Source organism: Vigna unguiculata, chromosome 6 (assembly GCF_037176805.1).
Source record: "Vigna unguiculata cultivar grain cowpea cultivar isolate G323 ecotype 2 chromosome 6, ASM3717680v1, whole genome shotgun sequence".
Classification (NCBI taxonomy): domain Eukaryota; kingdom Viridiplantae; phylum Streptophyta; class Magnoliopsida; order Fabales; family Fabaceae; genus Vigna; species Vigna unguiculata.
Genome location: NC_140797.1, coordinates 9650597 through 9677921, shown reverse-complemented (window position 1 = coordinate 9677921; position 27325 = coordinate 9650597). Strand labels below are relative to the sequence as shown.

The window sequence follows — 27325 nt, the reverse complement described above, 5'->3', positions numbered from 1 at the left end:
ACTCATTAATTATCCATAATCTTTAAATATAGATTATACTTAAATTACTACTCCTTGGATGTATGTCTAAAGCTATTCCATGCTATGCCAACGTGTTTGGCAGAGGTGTATGAATCGTCTGCCCACCAACACAGTAAATATTAATAAAAAGGCTTAATTATCATTTTGATCCCCTAATTTGTTGGGTTGGTTCATTTTGGTCCCCTTATTATTTTTTGGTTCAATTTGGTCCTCTAATTTTCTAAAAGGTTTAATTTGGTCCCTGCCGTTAAGTCAACTTTAACACCGTCTCCTTGACCTGCCACGTGTCATTTTGTGGAATTTTCAATTTTTTTATTTTTTTAAATTTTTTTTAGAATTTTTAAATTTTTTTTTTAAAAAAATTAAATTGCCACGTGTCACCTTATGGTTGTGACACGTGTCGATGTGAGATTTTTTTATTTAAAAAAATGTACTGCCACGTGGCAGGTCATGATTGTGCCACGTGTCAAGCTAACATTGGTGTAAGAAATAAAAAATTACAAGTGAAAAATGTAAGAAATAAAATAACATGAGTATTTAGGGAGAGATTTGATGTATAAATGGTAAAAAATTATTTTAACATGAATATATAAATTATAATTAAGCTTAATTATTAATTTGGACTCAAATTGGAGGGGACAAAATTGAATCATTTTAAAAAATTGGTGGACTAAATTGAATCAAAATTGTAAATAAAAGGACTAAATTGAAAACAACCAATGTTAGCTTGACACGTGGCACAATCGTGACTTGCCATGTGACATTACATTTTTTTAAATAAAAAAATCTCAAATTGACACGTGTCACAACCATAAGGTGACACGTAGCAGTTTAATTTTTTTAAAATAAAAATAAAAAAAATTAAAAGAAAATTAAAAAAAATTAAAAAAAAATTAAAAAGAAAAATTGAAAATTCCACAAAATGACACGTGGCATGTACGGAAACGGTGTTAAAGTTGACTTAACGACAGAAATCAAATTGAACCTTTTAAAAAATTGAAGGACCAAATTAAACCAAAAAAATAATAAAAGAACTAAAATGAACTAACCCAACAAATTAGGGAATCAAAATGATAATTAAGCATAATAAAAAGAATCAAATAATATAAATAATGGCACTCTAAAATTCACACACTTTTGATAATGAGCATTACAAAATTATTTGTTTTAGCGGGAGTTTATTACCATAGTTTATAATAACCTCAGTAAAAAAGCATAATGGAGGTTCTACAAACGCCTAGTAAGTGTCAATAGTTTTTCGAGAAACCCTAGTAAAATTCACCACTTAGCTCATTTTCATATTCTCTTTCCTTTCTTTTCTTATGGCATTCAAGGGTTGGTATCTTCTTTGTGCTATCAAGATCTTGACAATGGAAGACCAGAGAAACTTCGCTGCACCCACCTTCATCGTCGGAACGTATCTCTGACACCAATGCCACCAACGCCCTTCCATCTTCATCTTGATCTCCAACATGCAAGTTTTGCGGATCCCCTTCTTCCAAATCCTTAAAATAGGAACCCTTGCTACGTCCAATAGAGCCAATAGTTCTCCTTTTCCAGGCGTGAGAGTGTTGTGACCACGCTGGAGATCAAATCGCCAACATAGCATTGTGACACGTTTCCATGACTAGAGGCGTCGATGGTGGCATCTCCTTCTTCTCCCCTTTTCCTTCAAGCAGCTCCTCCCATCCTCTGCGAAGGTCATTGCCACGAGCCCTCTGTTAGCCACTTCCACAGGTGCCACCAGTTTGAGTTTGTCGATTGCAACTTGTCATGGTGATGTCGTCGACTAAAGCTGGAAAACGTCACTGGTATCATGGATGCAATGCTTCCTCTTCTCCCTGTTTCTCTTTTTTAGTATCATTTCTTTTTACCATATACTGTTTTGAACCTTGTTTTGTTGTGTAGGTGAGAAGATTAGGTGAAGATGAGAATTGAAACTGATGAAACTGATGGGAGGTGTAACAGGTGTAAGGAGTGAGGAAAATGTGACGTCTATTGCGGTTAGAGAAAAAGGGCATGTGGCTAATGACTCACAACAAAGGGGAATAAGAAAAAGCAAGGAAGAGAGATAATATAAGGCTGAAGGATTAATCGGTGGGGGCATGTTGGAGGTGAATCTTCTCTCTGAAATTATGTTCTCTTTGAATTCTTTCTGCTCTCCTTATCTCTGAACCATTTTTGTTGCTAATTCTCAAGTGTTCATTGTTGCATTTCATCAATCACGTGGAACGCATTTAGTTCTTATATTCCATACTTTTTTTCTACTTTTAATTGTATGGGACTCGAATACTATTTAATTCTCAGAGTTAGATATTGAACTTTTCTGTTGAGGTTAATATTGTTTCATTGATGCTTCCATTGAGCTTCCATGGCTGAGAACACCATATTAAAGGAATTGCAAGGAGATATTCGCATGCATTTAGAAGACATTCGTCGTATCAGTCAAACCATGGATTTGCGTTATCAAGAGCAAAATGATAAGATGTTTCAAATACAGACTTATTTGGAGCAGATTCAGTTGGCCATGTATAAGCTATTACAGAATATTTCTCAGACTTATGGAAGTGCCTCGAACAACTCTTCCCTCAAGGAGATTTCACTAGGATTCCCACATTTTGATGGATCAACACCAGTGATGGAATGGATCTTTAAGGCGGAATTTTTTTTTTTCGCATATCATAATACTCCAGATGAAGCTAGAGTTGACATTGCGGCAATGCATTTTGAGAAGGATGTGGTGGCATGGTTTCAGATGTCGCAGAAATTATCTATGGTGTCTTCTTGGATGGAATTAACTAGAGCTTTGGAATCTCACTTTGGCCCTTCACCATTCGATTGTCACATGGTTGAGCTCTTCAAGCTTCAACAAACAGGTTCGGTGGCCGATTACTATGAAGTTTCTGTCTCTAGCTAATAGATCTCTTAGATTAAGCCATGAGGCTTTTCTGAATTGTTTTCTTAGTGGTTTGAACCCTGATATTAGACAGGATGTGGTTGCTATGTGCCCTCCAACATTGTTTTGTGCTGTTGCTCTGGCCAAACTTTTTGAAGAAAAATATAATCTGTTTCTAAACCATTTAGAAACTCATATTCCGAAATACTCTAAAAATTTCACATACTCCAGTTCCTATGGTTACTCCACTTAAAGCACAAAACAAATCTAGTTTGCCTCCACTTTTAGCTACTCCACCTGGTCCTCCACTACGATCTCCTAGTGTAAAGGAAATTACCCCTACTGAAATGCAATTGAGAAGGGAAAAAGGCCTCTGCTATTTTTGTGACGAGAAGTTTTCTTTTAACCACAAATGTCCTAATAGGCAATTTTTGATGTTGCAAATGGAAGAAGATGATATTGAGGATCCCCCTAATACAAAGGCAACTCAAGGTGCCCAAGAAGGTGTGATAAATTTTTAATTGATAGTGGCAGTTCAGATAACGTTTTACAGCCACAGGTGGCTAAATTTTTAAAATTACAGGTTGAACCAGTTTCTCAATTCAGAGTAATGGTTGGAAATGGTAATTATATGTCTGCTGAAGGATTGATTAAACAATTGAAGGTACAGGCTCAAGGAAATACTTTCCAATTCCAAGTATTTTTGCTTCCTATATATAGTGCAGATCTCATTTTCGAAGCTAATTGGTCCGCACATTGCAGGTTATGATGCATTACAATTGAATATTTTGTTCAATGGTAAATTCACAACGTTACAAGGAGATCGTGAGTTGCTACCTGAACAGGCACAATTATAGCAAATAAGAAGAATGGTGACTACTAATTCCATTGTTGAAATTTATAGTATGCAGCTGATAGAAGAAAATGTTACTCCTAAGTCTATGTTGAACTTACTTATTACCATGGAGCCTGAATTAGCATTATTACTACACATGTATAGTGAAGTGTTTGACACTCCTACTAGCTTACCTCTTCCGAGATCCCATGAGCACCATATTCCTTTAGTGGAAGGTTCTCAACCTGTTAAAGTTAAACCTTATAGATACCCTCGTATTCAGAAGGAAGAAATTGAAAAATTGGTGTCCACGTTGCTTAAAGATGGCATTATAGAGCCTAGTAAATGGCCTTTCTCTTCTCCTATCATTTTGGTGAAAAAGAAGGATGGTTCATGGAGAGTGTGTACAGATTATAGGGCTCTTAATGCAATTACTATCAAAGACAGTTACCTTATTCCAACGGTGAATGAATTAATTGATGAGCTTTTTGGAGCTTCTTTCTTTTCTAAATTGGATTTGAGGTCAGGTATCATCAAATTTTGTTAAATCCGGAGGATATACATAAGATAACCTTTAGGACTGATCATGGTCATTATGAGTGGTTGGTTGTCATTTGGCTTGACAAATGCTCTTGTCACCTTCCAGAGTCTTATGAATGATATTTTTAGAAGACTTTTAACAAGATTTGTCTTGGTCTTTGATGATATTTTGGTATATAGTGCTATATGGAAAGAGCATCTACAACATCTGGAAGTGGTCTCACGTATCTTAAAACAACATAAATTGTTTGCAAAGTTTTCTAATGTTGTTTTGGAGTGAAGCAGATTGACTACTTGGGTCATACTCAGGTTCAGGTATAACTATGGATGCAGGGAAATTAAAAGCAGTTCAACAGTGGCCAGAACCTAATAACTTAAAGCAATTGCGTAGATTTCTAGGACTCGCAGGATATTATAGAAGGTTTGTCTAGTCATATGCTACTATTGTAGCTCTGATAACAGATTTGTTAAAAAAAGATTCTTTTAAATGGAGTTTTGCAGCACCCAAAGCCTTCCAGTAACTCAAAACAGTGATGACATCAGCCACTGTATTAGCTATTCCTAATTTGAAGGAGAATTTTTGTTTTGGAGACTGATGCTTTAGGAAACAGAGTGGGTGTTGTTCTTAGTCAAAATAAGCATCTGATTGCATATTTTTCCAAAAGGTTGTCTTTGAGAATGGAGTAGCAATCAACTTACATTTGAGAGTTTTATGCTATCACCGAGGCTTTGGCGAAATTCAGACATTACCTCTTGAGTCATAAGTTCATAATTAAAACATATAAGACAAGTCTTAAGGAGCTGTTAGAACATAAACTTCAAACTCTGGAACAACAACAATGGCTTCCTAAGTTTTTGGGATATGACTTCACAATTCAATAAGGAGCTGTTAGAACATAAACTTCAAACTCTGGAACAACAACAATGGCTTCCTAAGTTTTTGGGATATGACTTCACAATTCAATATACACTAGGGAAAGAAAATATACCTGTTGACGTCTTGTCTAGGAGTTTTATGATGGTCGCTTCTACTCCTATACATTCTTGGATTAATAGGGTGATAGACTTGACTCAGAGTGATCCTCAATTATCCAAAATTTATCAAAACTGTTTGCAGGGCAAACGTTCTTCTTCTGATTATAGTATACAAAATGGCCTCATCTTGTTGAAGGGAAAAATTGTATTACCTCACGATTCTGCATTACTTCAACATATTATATCGAAGAATTTCATAGCTCTAAAATTGACATTCGGGAGTTAATAGAACAATAGCCAAAATTGCTACCCAAATTTATTGGAATGGTATGAGAAATGATATTAGCAAGTTTGTGAGAGAATGTGCAATTTGTCAACAAGCTAAGGTTGCTCATGTGTTGCTAGTTGGATTATTACAACGTCTTCCCATTCCACAACAAATATGGGAAGATATAGCAATGGACTTTATTGTGCAATTACCTTATTCCCAAGGATTTACCATCATTTTTGTGGTAGTGGATCAATTGTCTAAATTTGCATACTTCATTCCTATGAAGTCTGAATGTACTAGTAAAGTTGTAGTGGAAGCATTCATTACTAACATTGTCAAAATTCATGGTTTTCCAAAAACTGTAGTATTGGACAGAGACAAAATTTTTGTTAGCTCTTTTTGGCAGCACTTATTTAAAGCTCAAGGCACAACATTGGCTATGAGCTCTTCGTACCACCCTCAGTCAGATGGCCAAATTGAAAATTTAAACAAGACCCTTGAGATATACCTAAGGTGCTTTGTATTTGAACACCCTAAGAGTTGGGTTGCTATGCTTCCTTGGCTCAATTTTGGTATAACACTTCTTTTCATCAAAGCTTAGGTATGACACCTTTTCAAGCTGTCTTTGGTAGACCTTCACCACCTGTAATACATTATGAAGCTGATCTGAAATATCTGAATTCACTTAAGGAGTTACTACACCAACATGATCAGCTGTTACTAAAATTAAAGGAGCAATTATTCGAAGATCAACAATACATGAAGATGCAAGCTAATAAGAAAAGAAGAGAATTTCAGTTTCAGGTTGGAGATCTAGTGTTGGTCAAACTTCAACCATATAGGCAAAACTTCATAGCCTTGCGAAAGCACGAGAAATTAGGCATGCGATATTTTTGTCCTTTTCCAGTGGTTGAAAAGGTTGGTATAGTGGCATATAAGGTAGAATTGCCACCTTCTGTCAAGATGCATGCTGTCTTCCATGTTGCTTTGTTGAAACCATTTCATGGCACAAACTCTCGACCCTATCTTCCTTTTCCATTAAATTCTGATGAATTGGGACCTATGTTGTCCCCCGTAAAGGTGTTAGATCAGCATATTGTTAAAAGGTTAGAAACTATGATGCCACAATTATTAATCCAATGGGAAAACATGGAAGCTAAGGATGCCACTTGGGAGGATTTACAAGAGATAAGAGAATCCTATCCTTACTTCAACCTTGAGGACAAGGTTGTCTTTGATGGGGAGGGCAATGTAATAGGTGTAAGGAGTGAGGAAAATGTGACGTCTAATGCAATTAGAGAAAAAGTGCATGCTGGAGGAATAAGAAAAAGCAATAGAAGGAAGAGAGAGAATATAAAGCTAAAGGATTATTCGATGGGGGAATGTTGGAGATGAACCTTCTTTCTGAAATTTTGTTCTCTCTGAATTCTTTCTGCTCTCCTTATCTCTGAACCTTTTTTGTTGCTAATTCTCAGGTGATCATTGTTGCATTTCATCAATCACGTGGAGCGCATTTAGTTCTTATATTCCATACTTATTTTTCCTACTTTTAATTGTATGGGACTCGAATACTTTTTAATTCTCAGAATTGGATATTGAACTTTTCTATTGAGGTTACTACTGTTTCAGGAGGTTGAAGAAAATGTATCTCGATTTCACCACACTATAACTTGTATATAATTAGATTTAATTTTCCTCATTGTTGTGGGATTTGAAACCTAAAGAAAAAATGCTGAAAAATTTGTTGGGAAGTGGCAGAAGTTTTAGAAAATGCTAAAATGTAGTGGGCTTTAACTGGGGTTCAATACCTCCATTAAGTAACAGGGATTAATGTAACACACCATTTAATTAATAAAGCTAATTAAAGGAAGCGTCACTTAGAATAAAGTAGAAACGCGGTTCAGGAGTTTAAACCTTACTCCTTACAAATATTCGAGGCACACTACGATGCCAAAACATAATAGGATACAAGGTTCAACATTTAAACTAAATTAAATGTAAAGGCCAAGCAATACATGGGCCATAGCCCTATAATAAAACCCAAAGCAGGAGAATTAGTTCAGGCAGCCTATGCAGCGGGATCATCCCTTCCCTGTTGACCTCGAGTGCCTCTCGCATCTGCTCACATCAATAAATTGATGATCATCGCAAAAGAAGAAGAACCACATACAAGACAAGCAAACAGGGTAAACTAGAGTAGAAACAATTCATCAAGCAGTCACATGCTATTACACAATCCAAGCGGTATATATATCATCCAAACATGTTATGACTTCTCAAACAATACATTAGACTCTGACTCGACTCATCTGGATATATATAATCTAGTTGGATTCAGCGGATGCTTGCACTTGTGGTGGATTACCCTGCTCACCCCCGAGTTGCTCACCCCCAAGCTAAGTATTACAAGTGTTACAATGTTTCAATCCCCCACACACAAGGTTAGCCCTTAATGAGTTTCAGGTCTCCTGCTACTCTCACCACAAGAGTTAGTCCGCTCTAAGTGAGACTAACTGACTCCTTAGAGTGTCAGGATGCAACCTTACCTTGAATCCTTACCAGACTATATAGATGGGGTACCACTATGAATTCTCACTAACAGAGGTCATGGGATTACGTCCCGACCACTGAAGCACGATCAGGAAGTCTCATCTAGAGACTCGTGGATTTACGTACTGACAACATACCAATCATATTCCAAACAAACAATTAACATTGATCATGCATTTAAAACCTCAAGCCATCCTTTGTAACCCATCCTCAATCATATTCCATGTTGATTTCATACCATCCCATTCTTCCCAATTCAGGGATATAGAACTTTACCTCATACCAATATCATGCCATCAATGTAACACTCTTGCTCATACTGAATTCATGACCACATACATAACCAACCATTTCATTGAAATCGCATGCCAAGATTTATCTAAGTTCATCATTCACAATCCATGAATCCCATCACTCATGCAAAATCATTCATCTCATATTTTTAACATAACAATTATATCCTAGCAAGTGCCAACCATCCAAGAACAAAGAAACAACCAAACACTACACTGCGCCGCCCAACTCCTCGATCAGGCTGAAGGGTCTCGCTCAGGCGAGAGACCCTCTCTCAGGCGATCCCCCTTCGCCTAGGCGAGGGATCGAAAAGGGGAACCGTAACCTCGCGTGATCTCGCTTAGGCGAGACCCCTCTAGCTTGAGCGAGACGTTCGCTCGCTCAAAAAAAGCGTGGATCGTCTGAGCGACTACTCGCGTGAAGTAGCTTTGGCGAGCCTCTGTTGATCTCGCCTAGGCGAGACATGCTCGCTTGGGCGAGAAAACCAGTGCTCACCACTGTTCTCTCGTGAACAAACACACAACAGGTTCCAAACAGTTCAATAACACCATTCACAGGTTCATATCAACACACGAGGCATACTATAATGATATAACAGTGTCTTAAGCAGAAAAACACGATAAAAGGGTGAACCCTAGCTTCTCTTACCTGGAAAGGGGCTAATATAGACTTCGACCCTTAAGCTAATACACCCAGTAGCTCCTGGGGCAAATTCACGAACTGAAATAGCGGCAAAGAAAGAATGATAGGGTTACTATTGTGATCCCTAACAGAGACCACGAAAACCAACACAAAAATGGAAGGAGTACGGTATAAGAACCAACTTACTTGAGGCGAGGTGCACTTCTGAGCTAGTACGAACAAGCGGAGACCAAACCCTAGCAGAGAAGTGTTACTTGTTCTAAGAGGAAGGAGGCTGGTTCTGAAAAGTGAGAAGAATGAAAGGGTTTCAGCTGGTTTAAGTGTCTTGGTTTCTTATGGGCCAGCCCTAGGCCCAACACTTTTGGGGCAGTCCTTTAAAATAAAGGCATAAAAACAAACGGGCCTTATAATTAAAAAACCGCAAATAACGTTTGCATTTCCTGGGTTAGCAAAAACCCCTCGTAATCCATTAAGATGCTGAGTTCTACCACGAAAAAATTAAACTGCGGGTAACCCACTTAGTGGGGGTTAAAATTTCTAAAAACGCCAAATGTAACCCGAGTTAAAACCAATTTTTGTTGTAGTGGAGGTTCCCCATAATTAATGGGACGTTTAGGATCATATCATTTTACTAGAGCATGTGCATGTCTTATCAATATAATACAAGTATCAATAGTAGTTCAACCACGGTTCTTTTCTTGTAGGTATATGATAGACGCTGGTACTTTTTCTTATCCTCATTCTTTTCTTGAAAATCAACACTAGAAAGTGTAACGTGTTTTAAGATCCTATTCTTTTCTTGAAAAGCGAAAGTGTAGGATACAATACTAGAAATTCATACAAATTCATTTTCAAATATCCTAACATATGGATCACTGAGGAAAATCTGACATTATTAATCATTTGCTTAGATGCTTTCTTGTGTGATAATATCCATGCCGAAGTCCCTTCTATGGTGAAACGAATCATTCACCACGCTAAGCATTATAAAACATGCTCTATGTATTTTGAAAACTATAAATAATCCATTACAAAACAAAAGAGGTTACATTTACTTTGATATTGATTTGTTTGTAGGATATTATAGTGTAAGCTAAGGTGAATCACTACATGTCTGAGTCAGGTTCAAATAGTGGTAATGGGCAGGAGCAAGGGATGCAGAAGCAGAATCCATTTGAATTCAGTCAGGACAAGATCCTGGAGGATGTTTACAGAACACATGTTCGTTGTCTTGAAAAGTGTGATTCAGAATCTCTTCACACTGTTGCCTCAAATGTTCTCAACCAATCCATGGATATCACATTGAAGGTGATTGCTAAGGTAATTTTGTTATACCCTTTGCATCATCGTGTTGCATGTATCAAATGTACTAATAGTAGCATTCTTCCTATTGCTACTTTTAAATAACATACAAAACATTTTTTATGGAACCTTCCTATGTAAAACGGGTGCGCAACCCATGGATCGGTGTAGAGAAGACACGACTATAACTTGCCAACAACTTGCTGCCAAACTGAAGCGAATAGTGTATCTGGTGATTGCTAATTCTCTTTATTGTGTCAACTACAAATGTATTTATATTTTCATGAAAACAAGGAATGTAACAGAGCCTTCTGTGCAATTTTCAGACAACTATTTTAATGCTATTATAATAGTTGTCCAAGTGTGTTATTGACTTGGCATAAGAACCTCTATATCAGATTTTTCTTTATGAGAATTCAAATGAGTCTAAATATCACATTATAAAGGCACTTAAATTCAATGTTTTAAAATTTTGATTTAGAAATTTTATCAATCTTATATGAGCTAGACTTTGTCTTACCGGTATTGTGTCTTATCGATGAATTTTCCTTTAAAATGTTCATCCTCAATTTTGACTCTCTTATAAAATTATACAGTTATGATACTTAAAAAGCAAAAAATGCAATTTCACCTTATTATGATTTCATATTCTTGTAAAATTTATCTGGTACAATTAATCAATTTGTAATTGAAAGTTATGAAGTTTTGCAAATAAAAAAGGTTTATACTAACAGTATGTGATATATTCAAAATAAAAATGTTGGAGTTGTAGATGATATGCACACCTCGTGGTGAATATCCAGTGCATTGCACAACGATGTTGATTCTGGAGCAGCTCAAACATTATTCTTGGGATGCAAAAGTGTTCATAGTTCAAGCAGCGTTTGCCCTTGAATACGGCAAATTCTTGTACCTTCTTCCTCTGATAGCACCAGCCCAGCAGTTTGAAAGTTCATTTGCAGATTTGCATGGATTTCTTATGGTTCGTTTGCCCTTATCATTCTAACTATTTGTGTGCGCTAGCTGACGTTATACGCGAATCAAACTAATATCCACATCTAGCCGACGCTACTGAAGCTATTTCGCGGGTTTCTTTTTCGATGTTGGACCGACGCTACACTTTCATGAGCGTTGGCTTTCACCTTCGGTCGTCCGCTTTTGACTCGCTATTCCCTTGAATTCTTGTAGTGCATCAAATTTCTGAATTTGGAATTTGCCTGAGATTTGATCGATTCTTTTTTTCTGCGGAATATAATGATTGGTATTTCTTTATTCAGGGTTAACAAACATGAATTATCGAAAAACTGTGAGAACAAGCTTGACCTCATTCTGAGAACTTTTACAAAGAATTTGGAAATGTGTAGCACAGAGATAGGTTAGTTATGCGTGCTTTTTCTGATTCAGTTTCTAAACTTTAAGAAGTTGAGTTGAAGTTCATTTTCTCTTATAAGATGTTAAAATTATGTGTGATAATTGTAGGGAGAATAGAAGACTTTTACAGGCGTAAGGATATTATTAATATTACTGGAAAAGATATTGTAAATGTCTTGAAACATCATCTCCAATGATAACAACATGGATTATAGACAAAATGTTATTAATGGCCTCACTTTAAAACAGGTAATAACCACAAGCATTAGCATTACAATTTCAATTAATCTTATTTCATTGCAAGAAAACTAAACATTAGCTACCGAAAAATAGCGTTGGCTCAAGGGATTCTATTATTGTTGGCCAATTCATATCTAAAACGACTCAAAATAAAATATAAATTGTAGAGTGGTTCTACTCAAAGCCGACACAAATCAGTATATAAATAAAAATGAATTAAAAGTCTATAAATATAAAAGCTAGGATTTTATCTGAATCATAGTTCATATCTTACCAAAAATTGTAAAATGTTGTCACATTTTTATAAATTATGTTTTTCTTAATATTGTAGTCTATATGACATAGTTAAATGTAATATTTGCATTAGTGTTTTATTTAATGAGTTAACTTTTACGAACTATGAACGTGAAAGTTAATATTTGTTAACCAATAAAAATGATCCAATACATGCTTTCAATGTATATGAAAGTCAGTAAGTTGGTTACATGTGAATCTATACTTAGATGAGTGTATAAAGTATTGTAAAGTGAGTGAGTTGGTTACATGTGAAACTATATTTAGACGAGAGTATAAAAGTATTGCAATTAAACTCCTAATGAAATTATTGTGTTTTACTTTGACAGGTTAAAATTGAAGAGTTTAAGAAGAAGCATGTGTTGTTATTCATTTCGAGGCTTATGAGGAGACTCAACTTCTGAAAACTATTTACGAGAAATTGAAGGAGAAACTAAGAGAAGTAGAAGGTTATAAAAAGGAGGATTTCAAGATTTTGTGGATCCCCATTGTGGATGAATGGAATGAGCATCAAAGAAAAACATTAGAAACTAAATTACAAAGGTATGTGGTCAAACATTTCAATTTTGAAACAGGGATGAAGCTAATGAAAGAGGTGTTTAACTACAGGGGAAAACCCGTGATCTTATTAATAAGTCCTGTAGGTAAGGTGGAAAACATTGACACAAAGCAAATTATATCTATGTGGGACATCGATGAATTCTCATTTAGAACCTCTGATAACACTCAAGTCACTCAACAATGGAATTGGTTTTGGTCTGACCAAGCTTCACCCAAGAATTACGGACTTGGTAAGTTCTAACTGCTTATATCATTGCATGTCTAAGTGTATGTGTAAAAAATATACTTACAAATATATTCATAATGTAATTGGTATAAAATTCAATTAATAATGTTAAATTTTTACAGATATAAATAAAGTAAGTAAAAATATTAAATAAGTATATTATTGCAACAATAATATAATAATATCACTACAAGAAAATCCTTAATTAATAGTCAATTTTAGTGACAAAAAATAATTAATCACTATAGTGAAAATTTAGATACTAATTTATAAACTAAAAATTATTGGTAACTAAAATAGTTTCAAAAAATTATAATTAGTCTAAATTGGTAACTAGAATAGTTTTTATTTTGAATTGATATGTAAATTGGTTATTAAGATTAACTACCTAGGTTTTGTCTACCAAAAGAATTTGTTTCTAAATTAGTCTTCGATTAGGAAATTGGTTTCCAAATTGGTCTCTAAACATAATTTTTGGTCATAAAATTGGTCACTATTTAATAGTTTTCTTGTAATGTATGTTCTTTTCATACCTTCCACCTCTTCTTCTTCTTCGTAGGTAGTATTTATTTTGAAAGATGAAATGTATCTTTGATAAAGATTATATATTGTTCTTACAAGGTCGAGATAGTCCTATAAGATCATAGTTTGCACAATATACTCTTGTTGTTTGTCCCACTTCTCTGTACTCGATTCTGGAAAATTCCCGGATAAAGGGGGGTAGATGCAAAAAGGTTCACTAACCACACAATAATCCGATCTTATGAGACCGGATGGTTTACTAACCCACCCAAGCTCAAGCGGGGTGTGTAGATTTTAATGTCTTGTTCAACAAATGTGTGTGTGAGTGTGTGTTTTTATTGTTTTGTTTTCATTACTTTTTTTTAAAGGAAATTTCACTTCTTTTGATCTCTTAGTCTCATGTAGTCTACTAGCTCCCCAAGCTCAAGTTAAGTAAAATTGGTAAAGAGTCTATACAGTGTACAAAGTCTAGGGATTTGTGTCTGTTAGAGGTTAAGTGAAGCATCTCTTACATTTAGTTCTTAGATGCAAAGCGATTCAATGGTTGAAAGGTTGTAACGTTGGGCTCCTTCCCCCATCTTTTCTTCTACAAATAGTCTTGTCTCTCATGCATTCCACCATTGTTTATCCCATTATGCTTCTCTATTTTTTACTCTGAAAATAAGAACTCAAAATGCTCCTGATTTTTCTGTAGAGGAAAAACATGTCTTCTACTCTGTCTTCATTTTTTGTGTTTAATAGTTCCCTTAGGATTCAATACACTCACTTAAAGGTAATAAATTATAAGGTTAAATATGTTTTGGTCCCTTAACTTTCAGTGAAAATTGGAATTAGTCCACTTTTGAAACATTGAACCAATTTAGTCACCCATATTTAGATATGCCTAGATTTTGTCATTTTAACCAAATTTTGTTAAGTTTATTTGACGACAGGTCTAATTTGGTGCGCATGCAACATCCATTGATGTTTGGATCCTCCATATTACTCTTAAGGGTCGAGTCCCCCACCTCCACTAATAACATGACATTGGTGTCGTACATTAGGTTATATCGTGTTTCTCCTATAGAGGACTATGGCATGCATCAGTAAGCCCAAACTATAATAACAATAAGGAGTTTTAAGACTAAGAAAGGGGGGTGAATTGACTGCTTTTCAAAAACTATGCTATTTTCCAAGTTTATAAAAACCTTTTGATAAAATCAAACTGACTATAGGATTTAACAATGTATCAGTTATGGATCATATTGTTTAACTTATTGAAATACCAAATTAGTATGTTAAATTTGTAGGATCTTCCAATCCGTGTTACGATCTTCTGATTTACAATTTATATTTTCTTTGCTAATCTTGAGTAAGATCTCGATATTGACTACCTTGGATTCACCACTATTTGCTGTTCTTTTTAACTAGCACTTTGTTTGTGAATCATGTGCTCTACTTGACTTCTTGGATAAATTTTCCTTAAACAATTTTGCACCTCCTTTTTTGTGGCTTTCCTCCTTTCTTCTCCTAACCTTCTATTCTTCTGGGATATTGGGCAAGCGTCTCAACACATATCCAACTTATGTGATATAACTAAAGGGTGGATGCCCGACATGTCGGTTGCGGTCTACACAAAAAGGTTCTTGTTTTAGCTCAATAGGCTAGTCATTATTGACACCTCGTCTAGTTTCAGGTTCCCTCCCAAATTTATGTTCTTACCCACATCTCCCATCTTAAAAGGTGGTGAGTTCTTCCTTGGGTTCTATCTGGGTGTCATCATTGGTTCTTGGATTGAAGTCCGTCATGGCCACCACTAGTTCTCAATTTTCCTATACATATATCAGTAGGCAGGTGTCAACTACGAGCCGCATAGAAATCTCATGTTGCTTTCTAGTCCCTTCAAACCATGACAACTTCTCCCTTGTCATTGCAAAACTTCATTGTAAGATGACTAATGGATATGATAGCTCCCAATTGGTTAAAGAAGATCGTTCGAAGAGGATGTTGTACGACCTACTAGCATCAATTATAGGGAATCTGACCTTCGATACCTTATTGTGCAATCCTCTAAACCTCTTGTTCCGGTCTATTTACCCATGTATGGCCAACCTTTCTCCCAAAAAGTCTTCTATCTAATCAAATGGTGATGGAAAGAATGTTATGGAAGACCAATTAATCGAAAAGTATTTAAATACAATATGTATATGGAGTTTCCCTTATTTACTAGGGTTTTCTTAACAACAAAGTCAGATACCTCCACCATGTTGATTATCAGGTTGTCTTCGCTGGTGTCAACGACATGAAAGTCCGTGTTAGTGAATGATATCTCGGGCATCCTCCGCTTCGTCGTGTTGACTGCATATGAATTCTTGACAGTCCACATGTGTTTCTTTCTAGCGGCCCTAGATGAGCCTCCATCAAAGATAACATTAATCATTCCCTACATAGGATGTGAGTGTCCTAGTCAAGGCTTGGCTCTAGGCGACTCGAGTCCTGCCACACTTGGTCTTTTCTTTCCTGTGAACGCTCATGGTCATTTATGTTAGATAATCTTTAGATTACGTTTTAGATTACAGAGTTGTTTTTATTTAGCAAAGTGATAAGGTATTTTATATTTGATGAATTAGATTTAAGTTAGTTGTTATTTTAGTCAATTAGAGTATCTAAGATTTAGTTTGTTAATATGGCATAGTAGATTAGATTAAGATTTAGTTTGATTTGTTAATATTTGGTTTGTAAGTGGTTATATAATAATCCATTCTCCATCAATGAAAAACACTACAGTGAGTTACATTGCATATTCTTTTAGTGTGCGTGAGTTTTTTCCAACAAAGTGGTATCAGAGCTCTATGCTCTGAGTGAAAAAAGGAGAGAGAGAGAGAGAGAGAGAGAGAGATTGAAACAGGGTGAAAAAAATAAGTGTGCGCTTGAATGCCTTGAAAAAAAATAGAGAGATGACAAAAGTTCTTAATGGTATGACAATGCCACAATTGTTGAAGAAAACAAATCATGAAAATTAGTGTATACAGATGAAGACCCTTCTAGGATCCCAAGACATTTGGGATATAGTGCAGACCGAGTATCAAGAACCTATGGAGGACGCAAATCAGACGGTGGTCCAAATTACTGCGCTGAAGAAGACATGAGTGATACGCAAGTCAGCTTTGTATTTTTTGTACAATGTTGTGGACGAGTCAGGCTTCAAGAAGATTGCAAACATTGCATCTTCAAAGGAAGCATGGGATATTCTAGAGGTTGCATGCAGAGGGAATGACCGGGTCAGACAAGTCCAACTTCAAGCATCGAGAGGAGAGTTTGAAGGCCTGAAGATGGAACATAAAGAGCAGGTAACCGACTACATAACTCAGGTAGAGAAGGTGGCCAACCAACTCGGAAAGAATAGAGAGCAAATGCCGGGAAGCCGGGTTATGGAGAAAATCTTGAGATCATTGACAAATGATTTCAAAAGCATTGTATGTGCCATCGAGGAGTTAAAGGACCTGTCAGTTCTCTTAGTGGAAGAACTTGTCGGGTCATTAGAGGCTCATGAACAAAGGAGGGGGAAGAAGCACGAATCGTGTGATCAAGCACTACAAGCATAACTTGATTTGGATGGAACTCGAAACACTTAGAGCCGAGGTTATGGAGGCAGAGGACAAGGTGGGCGTGGCCGACATGATGTTGAAGACGACACAGATCAGACCAGGCTATAGAATTGGCGTGGCCTGGTCAAGGAGGAGGCCGAGGAGGTCAGTCTAAGTCATAAGTGGAATGGTTCAAGTGTGACAAGTATGACCACTACGCAGGAGAATGCAGATTGGCAAGCTGTTACAACTGTGGCAAGGATGGTCATATAGCAAAGTTTTGTCAAACTGAAAAAAAAAAGAGAAAATCTTCTCATAGAGGAGGACGAGGAGGAAGAGATAGAGATTTTAATGATGATGCAAAACTCGGATGTCGAACTTAGGAGTAGTAGATTAGATGCCGAGTTGCATTCAGGATGTGTGGGGGAAAGGAGATCAGGTGACAAGGTTAGTCTGGGATGTTTAAACAACTCGGTCTGGTATTTGGATACTAGAGCGAGCAATCACATGTGTGGAGATGAGAGTTCCTTCAACGAACTCACCAAGGTGGAGGATGGATTAATGTCATGTGGAGATGATTTCAAGATGGTGATAAAAAGGCATGGTACAATCTGGCACATACAAAAGGATGGACGTTGGAGAAATCAGGAATGTCTACTATGTTCCTGAGCTAAAGAGTAATATTTTAAGCATAGGTCAGATAGTGGAGAAAGGAAACTCGATTCTGATAAAGAACCGGGTATTGTACTTAAAGGACAAGCACGGTCAGCTAGCATCCTGGGTAGAAATGAAGAAAAATTGGATGTACAAATTGAAGTTGACCATGTTGCAAAAAAGGTGTTTGAAACATGTGGAAAGTGAAGGCGGTGCAAGATCTGTTCAAAACAGTATGGTGGAGAAAGAGACCGGTAAGCAAATTAAAGCAGTGCGATCTGAAAATGAAAGTGAAAATATAACCAATCTTGCTGAAGAAGTTGAAGAAGAAACAATGTTGTTGATGATGGGATGTAGCTCGGGGGACGAGCACAAACAAGTGGAGAAGTCGACAAGAAGGTTGAGTGTCATAAATCAGTCCAATAGCATGGAGAGATCATCAAGACGTGTAAATAGCTCGGAAAGCTTGGCAGAGAGTGTGAAGATCTCAGATAGCCCAAAGAGGGAATTAGAGAGCTCCGTGGAGCATTAGGCCAACCCAGGTAGCTCCATGGAGCATGTGGAAAGCTCGGTGGGGCACGAGGCCAACTTAGTTAGGTCGATGAGAAGTCTGAATTGATTGATTAAGTCGGTGGTGCAAGTGGAGTGCCCATATCATTTGGGAGAGCAAATGAACATGTCAAAAAGCTTAGCAGGGAACCTAGGTAGTCGGATAGCTCAACGTGGAGTGTGTATAACTCGAATTTTGAACAAGAAGTGTTAAATTTGCAAGAGCAGTTGCGTGCCGAGAATGATCTGAGAGTTGTACTAGAGGTCCAAGATGAGAAGTGGCGAATTGGAATGGATGATGAATTCAGTGTGAAGAAGGCATGGAAATTGTTCAATCTCTTAAAGAAAGCTCGACCTATTCAAAAGAACCTGGTTAATGACAAGTCGGCCACAGAGGATAAAGAACACAACAAAGGGTAAGTCAACTAAGGTTAAGATGAAGTCGGTCAAAGAGAAAAGCAAGTCGGTTATGGAGATTAGAAGATTGTTCGGGATGAGAGAAGGAAAAATTTAAAGCTTATAGGGGAGTTTTGTTGGATAATATTTAATTTTGTTAGATAATCTTCAATTTTGTTAGATAATCTTTACATTACGTTTTAGATTATGGAGTTATTTTTATTTAACAAAGTGATAAGGTATTTTATATTTTATGAATTAGATTTAAGTTAGTTGTTATTTTTGTCAATTAGAGTATCTAAGATTTAGTTTGTTAATATGACATATTAGATTAGATTAAGATTTAGTTTGGTTTGTTAATATTTGGTTTGTAAGTGGTTATATAATAGTCCATTTTCCATCAATGAAAAACACCACAGTAAGTTATGTTACATATTCTTTTAGTGTGCGTGAGTTTTTCCCAACCATTTAATGGTTCCTCCTTAACGAGAATTTTCTTAGCAAACAGTCTCAAGTGTCATGCCTACACCAGTCTTCAACGCTTGACACTCTTCCATCGTGTGACCAAATTATTGGTGGTATTGACAATGCCTGCTTTGATCCGTATTTTGCGGTGGAAGGAACACATCTCATTGGCAAGAATAGATTCGCGTTTATGGCTTTTTCCAGAATACGGGCCCGATCTACATTAAAAGGGATGTAGCGGTTGCACTTAGGACTTCGTGGCAAGAATTCAAATTTCATAAGTGTTTTTCTCTTCAAGGATTCAAATTCCTTTCTTAGCTCTCGGATCATGTCTAGTTGTTCTCCATATTCTCCTGCTCCTTTTTTGTGTGGCCCTTGTCTTTTTGATTCGGCCTTTTGAGAATATTACTTAATATCTTTTTCTATTTAAATTAGTTTTTAGAAAATATTTCAGTTTTAGAGATATGTTTCAGTTTTAGAAATTAGTTATTATTTTAGATTAGGAGTGAGATATTCTAAATATTTTATACTTGATATTTTGCTTTATATATAGGGTATATCAATAAAATACAAAAAGATGTTTCTCCGTATAACATATCACATATATCTCATATATCTCTCATATATCTCATATCTTCAAAAGCCCTAAAAATCCCAACAATTGGTATCAAGAGCCATTGTTTTTACTGCCGATAGAGTGGAAGGAAATATGTCACACGTCGCTATTCCACTCTTTGATGGTGAAAGCTATGATCTATGGGCGGTAAGGATGCAAACATATCTAGAGTGGCTAGATCTATGGGAAATTGTGGAGGAAGATGATGTTCCCTTGTCTGAAAATCCCACCATGGCTCAAATGAAAGCGCATAAAGAAAAGAAAACGAGAAAGGCAAAGGCAAAATCATGCTTGTTCGTAGGTGTTTCACAAATGATTATGACCAGGATCATGACTCTAAAGTCTCCTAAAGAAATTTGGGAATACTTGAAAGCAGAATATGAAGGGAACGAGAAGATTCGAGGCATGAAAGTTTTGAATTTGATAAGGGAGTTCAAGATGCAAAGAATGAAAGAGTCGGAAACGATTAAAGAATACTCAAACAAATTGTTGGGTATTGCCAACAAGATAAAATTGTTGGGAAAGGAGTTTCCAGATTCCAGACTCGTTGAGAAAATTCTGGTGACGGTGCCGGAAAGATATGAGGCATCTATTGCTTCCTTAGAAAATACAAAAGATTTGTCTACAATTACCTTTACAGAGGTGATACATGCCTTGCAAGCACAAGAACAACAAAGATTGATGAGACAAGATCATGAGGCAGTTGAAGGTAATTTAAATTATACTAAAGAGAATGCTCTCATAGTTAAGAAAAATAGAAGGAGAAAATACAACAACACATGTTTTTCCATCTTGTCCCCATTGCAAGAGAAAAGGTCATCAACCCAACTGGTGTTGGTGGAGGCCGGATGTCAAATGTCACAAATGCGGTCAATTGGGACATGTGGAAAAGGTATGCAAATCTAAAGATTCTCAATAAGATGTTCAGATTGTGGAGAATAAATCAAATGAGGATAAATCAGAGGAGGATCTACTTCTTACAAGTCACCACCAACGAATCTACAAAAGATTGGATTATAGATAGTGGTTGCATAAACCACATAACTCATGATAGAGAAATTTTCAAGGAGCTCAATAAATCAAATATTTCTAAGGTAAGAATTGAGAATGGAGAACAACTTGCTATGAAAAGTTCAGGAACATTTTCAATTAAAACTCATTCAGGTATCAAATTAATTTTTGATGTCTTATATGTTCCTGAGATTACCCATAATTTGTTAAGTGTTGCTCAATTGTTAAAGAAAGGTTAAAAGGTCTCCTTTGAAAATAAAGTATGTGTGATCAAAAATACTAAAAACATAGAGGTATTCAAAGTTCACATGAAAGACAAAAGATTTGCACTGGATTTTATGAAGAAGGAATTTGTTACAAATAAAGTGAGTATGAAAGAAGGATCAAAATCAGAAGATAAATATCTCTGGAAGAAAGTAGATGTCCAAGTGAAGAAAGTAGATGGAGGTTCACATTCTAATATTCATAAAAGGTCCAATGCCAGTGCAATGAAATCCACACCGGACAAAGAAAAAGAAGATGATGCTGATATAAGAAGAAATATGAAGGATGATGCCAAACTGAAGAAAGATGTGATGCCATGGAAGAAAGGGAAAAACAAATATTGCAAGCACAAAAAGAGGAGAAAATCAAGCATCAAAAGATGGAGAATCAAATCTGAAGATATAAAATTTAAAGAATCATTACAGATGTCCCCATTTTTGTAGCGAAATCTCAAGTAGGTCCCCCTATTTTCATTTGACTCAATTGAGTCCCTATTTTTGAAAATTCATTGCAATAAGTTCCTTTCCGTTAGTTATACAGTAATGATGTTAATTATGTGCCACGTGTCCACATGTGGTTTTTTTGATTTTTTTGATTTTTTTTTAATTTTTAATTTTTTTTATAATTTTAAAAAAAAATTAAAATTGCCACGTGTCAATCTGACATTGTGCCACGTGGAAGAGACAATGTGATGTGGCAGTGGCAGTGCCACATGTCACTGTTGGATGTGAAAAGTCTCAATGTAGTCCCTGTATTTGTTATTTTGTCTCAGTTTGGTTCCAAATTTTTTAAAGTTGAATCAATTTCATCCCTGTATCAAATTTAATTTTTATATAAATTTTACAATGATATTTTTATTATAGTTGATATTTTTAACAAAATTGAGTTTATTTAAATATATATTTTGCACTGATATTTATTTAATTTTTTTTAAATATTTATATATCTATAATTTATAGATAAATGTTAGAGTTGCTTTAAAAATAAAAACTTTATAAATTCAAATATAAAATTTTAAATATAAATTCTAACATTTGTCTATAAATTATAGATATATAAACATTTTTAAAAAATTAAATAAATATTAGTGCAAAAAATATATTTAAATAAACTTAATTTTGTTAAAAATATCAACTATAATAAAAATATCATTGTAAAATTTATATAAAAATTAAATTTGATATAGAGATGAAATTGATTTGGTTTTATAAAAATTAGGACCAAATTGAGACAAAATAACAAATACAGGGACTACATTGAGACTTTTCACATCCAATAGTGACACGTGGCACTGTCACATCACATCGTCTCTGCCACGTGGTACAATGTCAAATTGACACATGACAATTTTATTTTTTTTTTAAAATTATAAATTTTTTTTTTAAAAATTATAAAAAAATTTTAAAATTAAAAAGAAAATCAAAAAAATCAAAAAAAAAATCAAAAAAACCATGTGCTGACACGTGGTATATAATTAACACTTTACAACTAACGGAAAGGAACTGATTGCAATGAATTCTCAAAAATAGGACTCAATTGAGTCAAATGAAAATGGGGACCTATTTAAGATTTCGCTATAAACATGGGAACCTATGGAATGATTTAACCAAATTTAAATAAACAGATATTAAGCAAGGAGGAATGTTGAGAATATTACTTAATATCTTTTTTTATTTAAATTAGTTTTTAGAAAATATTTCAGTTTTAGAGATATGTTTCAGTTTTAGAAATTAGTTATTATTTTAGATTAGGATTGAGATATTCTAAATATTTTATACTTGATATTTTGTTATATTTTACTCTATATATAGGATATATCAATAAAATATAAAAAGATGTTTCTCCGTATAACATATCACATATATCTCTCATATATCTCATATCTTCAAAAACCCTAAAATTTCCAATTCGACCATGTTCGTTGTCCCAACCATGTGGTCTGATACAGTTGTCATCAGCCCACGATCCACGATGGGCGTCAAAGTATTTTTCCAAAAACAAGATTTGTCCAATATACTCCTGTTGTCCATGACTTGGATCTGACAACTTGAGGGATGTGGGGTACCTGTAAAGGTTCTCCGACGTCAAGTCAGTATTAATTATGGTTAGATAAATGCTTTGGATTCTCAAGAACTCACCTCTTCCCATTACTACCTATATTTATAGGATTGCATGCTGGTAAGGTACAATTCATGTATTAATCTCTATCCAAGCATACTTTAACCATGTTTTGCGTTAATTACCTTATGTTCATTCTTTTTTATGGTTGTTGAGCTTCTATACTGTTTTTACGTTACTATCCGAGATTGTTTGGTTTTAATTCACAACTTTTTTATTTCGGTCCGTCCGTGTGCCAAGCTGTATAACCACACAATAATTCGGTCTTGGAAGACCGAATGCTTCATATACCGATAGAAAGAAATTGAAATTGAAATTGAAATATTTTATACCAACACACTAGTATAAAATATGCATTATTTTTTACTATTTTTTTCTAAGAGTTTCGGTCAATAAAATGCAAGCGCCCTACTAAATAAAGAGTGTGACGAAAGGTTCGTAAGAGAATACAGATGAAACTTCCAGTGAAGAGAAAATGGAAGGAAGAATTTTTTAATTTTACCTTGCGAGATTCTTTCTTACTAAAGAACATAGCTGTTAATAATTTTAATACATGTATAATATAATGTTGAAAATTCAGATTGAGGAGGATGGTTATCTCTTCATCTACGGGGAACAGACACTATGTGGATACAAGAATTCACGACTGTCATAGAGAAATTGAAGAGAGATGTTGAGACAATAAGCTTGCAAATAGACATCACAGTAGACTCATACCAACTGGGAAGGGAAGACCCTAAGATTGTGCCACGCTTTTGGATTGCCATTGATAGCTTGCTTGCAAGTAGGAAGCAACAAATAATGAAGCGTGGAGATGAAGGGGTGCAAGACTTTGCAACAAGAGAGATAAAGAGGTTGCTCTTCCTCAAACAAGACCCTAAGGGATGGGTCATTCTTAGTAAGGGATACAATGTAAAGCTCCTTGGTCATGGTGAAGCCATGTCTCGCACCATCAAGGACTTGAGCTTGTGGCATGTGAAGTTGCATGAAGAAGTGAGCTTCGATGTGGCTTTCAAAGAGTACTACGAGAGCATCAAGGACAAGACTAGTCCTAAAAAATGTGAGCATGGTGAGATTTTTAACTACCCTACTGATATATTGGATCATTTACCTTCCAATAATATGGATTGTGGACGTTCCATGGAAGTAACTTCTGTTAATTATAAGTGTTATCATGGATCCGATGAAATTTGTGTTGGCAGCGAAGCCCAATACAGTACTAAGTGTGGGATCAACGTGGCAAATAGAATGGAGCCAGGACCAACAGAAATTATGACCCAAAATAAAGCAAGCCGAAAACAATCAGCAGAGGAGAAAAATACAGGAAGCAGAGAGAGAACTGACGTAGGGCATTCTGGTTGCGAGGAAAGCGACGAAGGTGATGAACAACGGGAAGAAAAAGAATCAAAGAGGAATACAAATAAAGACAAAGGGAAGGGGTTGGAGGTAAAGGAAGAGATCGAAAGTGAAGATGAATATATGATGTTGATTAACACAGCAGAAGTTGATCCACGAAGCTTCAAAATGAAAGAAAAAGTGCAGAAGGGAGAGTCTAGCAAGATGCGAAAACACAATGAACGCGGGGACCTAACAAACAACACCAAAACACAACAGAGACGCCAAAGGTTAGCAATTCATACACTTAGCATTTTTACTTCAGAAAATGGTATAGAAAAGAGTAATATTCATACGCCAATGCTATTTGCTCATATTCAGCTTCCTACCTACACCATTATCTTGCATAAATTTAGTTACCAAATAGAACAACAACGGATTGGAGGAGCTCGAAAATGCTAGAATATTGTTTGGTGAATGTGTTTTGGTGTAAATTGCAGGAACAGGAGGATAAAAAGATCATTAAGTGAAGGAAAACGAAAATGATAAGCTATATCAATTCAGGTCGGAATTTAGACAACAACAATAGAAACAAGAAGAAACCAGTGATGGGTCCAATAAGGAGGAAAGTTAAGGGGAGGCAACAAGGAGAACAAAGGATCAACAAGTTCTTACCAAAGACATGCATAAATTATGTGAAGGTGTTACGCATGAATAGGGATTCAATACAAGTAATATGCCAAAGGCACCCTGCAAGCACATGCAAGACAAACAAAGACTATAAAGTATAGGATTCAATGTACTCTTGAATCGATTGTAAGGTTACACACATATCAATGTTAAACCATTTGCAAAGATTTATGTAATCCAGATTTGGAGGTAGATTAGGGAAGCAATGTCAATATATCAACTTCTCTAAATATGGATTGTAAAAAGGTTGGGACAAACCGATTGTCCTATTTTTTAACATACTATTCTTGATAAAAAAAAAAACAAATTATCTTTCTCGGCTGCGACGTTGGATATGGATACTTCTAGGATAATTTCATATATACATTTAAAATATTGAATAACTTTATATTTAAATTTATATATTTTTTATATATTATTTTGGACAGTTTTAGAAAGTTTCCTAGTTTGCATTAAAAAAAATCTATTAGATAATGAAATATATTATTAGTTAAAATTACTAATTATTGTTATGGTATATTTTTTTAAATTTTTGGCTTATTTAATTTTTTTTATTACATGTATATGTTTTTAATTATAAAAAAGTATTGACAGCATCATTTGAATTTTAGAAAAAAATATTTTGCATTAAATTCGTTATTTAAATGTTCCTACGAAAATAATAGTAAAATATCAAGGAGCATAAATCATATCTTACCCAATCCTCGATTTTCCAGGATGGATACTCTTCAATTTTGCTGGGCTGGGTATGTCTCCATGTCCTATTGCCGAATTGAACATGTTGGAGTTTACCTGCAGAAAAGGACTCCAACGATCAAATTCGCGAGAACTCTCAAGAGTCAAATCTCAGTGTATTCATGAATTGCTTACTTTTGATTGTTGGGGTCCACATATATTTATAGAATATTATTCATAGATTACCTAGCTTATGGGTTGGGCCTTTATTGGATTTGTTCGACCTCCTTTGGGTTCGTATGGACCTGATCATGGCTTATGACATGATTTTGGGAGTTTAGCTATTATTTCCTAAGTTTGGAGTAAGCAACCCTTACTTATATGTGACATGCTTAAAGTAGCATCTTTAACCGTCATGTTCGTTTTCCTATATAGTTAACCAGCAATTTATTCAAAATAGGATTATAGGTTGGTGACTAGGTCCGGGTATTTGTTCATATTAACTATGTCCGCCTAGTATAGTACATTAAATATTTTTAATTCACAAATTTCATGATAACATATGAAAAATTAATATTTGATTATTTAATTTAAAATATGTATATTTGTCACAAGTTTTTTTTTTGGAAGTGGACATGGGAATTTAAAATCTATAGGAAATATATTTGGGAAAGGCTTTGACGTTTTGGAAAATAAAAAAAACTTTAAGAAATTACCTACTAAGAATTGTGACATTTTTCAAAAAAAAAAAATATTTGACGGAAATTACTTTCATATATTAAAATCTTTGGGAAACATTTCTTATGAGCATATTCCCCAAAAATTTCAATTTGGGGAAAGTCGTGGGGAAAAAAATATTCAAAGATTTTGAGTGCTTTTTATGAATTTTGAATATAGAAAATTTCGACTTTTCTTACAGTATAATCTGATAACTTGAAACAACATATATGTATATTGAGAGAACATTAACAAACTTATTATCATAGATTTTTGTGTATTTATTTTGTTAGATTATTATATTTGATGGAGAACTATATCTCGATTGTAACGTCCCATTTAATTATTAATCGGAATTAAAGGAAACGTCACGCGATAATAGTACTGCAGAGTAGTCTTGGGGTCCCTAACACAACCCCTACAAAACTAGGCACACCACGATGCCAACAAAAGAAGGATAGTTGAATACGAATACAACGTAGAATGTAGCGTAGAAATACGGAAAGAAATACATGGGCCTTGGCCCTAAATAAACACAAGGAAGACTCCAGCCCGGATGGCTAAGCAGCGGAATCACCATTCGCTTGTTGACCCTGAGAACCTCGCCCAACTGCTCCCATCAACCAAGTTGATGATCATCGCAAGGAAAAACGGCCACATACAACACCAACATACAACAAAACGGGTAAGCTAGAGCCAACAACATAAATCATGCATTCAAGCATATTT

General features: G+C 35.3%; 1 protein-coding gene and 1 pseudogene across 6 annotated transcripts; both read left to right on the top strand.

Moving 5' to 3' along the window:
• Positions 1-1295: 1295 nt before the first annotated feature.
• On the top strand, positions 1296-11238 carry LOC146885498 (uncharacterized). Of its 5 annotated transcripts, XR_014995884.1 has the most exons (7): positions 1296-1832; positions 1930-2897; positions 3371-3421; positions 3501-3581; positions 3680-3789; positions 10148-10344; positions 11093-11227. XR_014995884.1 is itself a non-coding variant. In XM_085674894.1 (4 exons), exons 2-4 carry the CDS (start codon positions 2393-2395, stop codon positions 11096-11098), a joined length of 708 nt encoding a protein of 235 aa, XP_085531020.1. In that variant the 5' UTR covers positions 1296-1832; positions 1930-2392; the 3' UTR covers positions 11099-11227. The 5 variants fall into 5 exon arrangements, 2 of the variants coding, with proteins under 2 accessions (XP_085531020.1, XP_085531019.1); XM_085674894.1 differs by lacking the exons at positions 3371-3421; positions 3501-3581; positions 3680-3789; XR_014995883.1 differs by lacking the exons at positions 3371-3421; positions 3501-3581; positions 3680-3789 and having other exon boundaries at positions 1297-1832; positions 10148-10558; positions 11099-11238.
• Positions 11239-11294: 56 nt separating this feature from the next.
• Positions 11295-25520, top strand: LOC114188011 (protein SIEVE ELEMENT OCCLUSION B-like; annotated as a pseudogene). The gene is made up of 7 exons (XR_014995890.1): positions 11295-11340; positions 11456-11510; positions 11604-11701; positions 11806-11946; positions 12561-13022; positions 23760-24804; positions 25015-25520. The product of XR_014995890.1 is annotated as a protein SIEVE ELEMENT OCCLUSION B-like (transcript).
• Positions 25521-27325: the final 1805 nt, after the last annotated feature.

Coding starts and splice junctions, on each gene's coding strand:
- LOC146885498 (XM_085674893.1), top strand. CDS start 2,393: ATGGCTGAGAACACCATATTAAAGGAATTGCAAGGAGATATTCGCATG. Junction 2,898..10,147: donor CTTCAAGCTTCAACAAACAG/GTTCGGTGGCCG, acceptor TGTCTGAGTCAG/GTTCAAATAGTGGTAATGGG.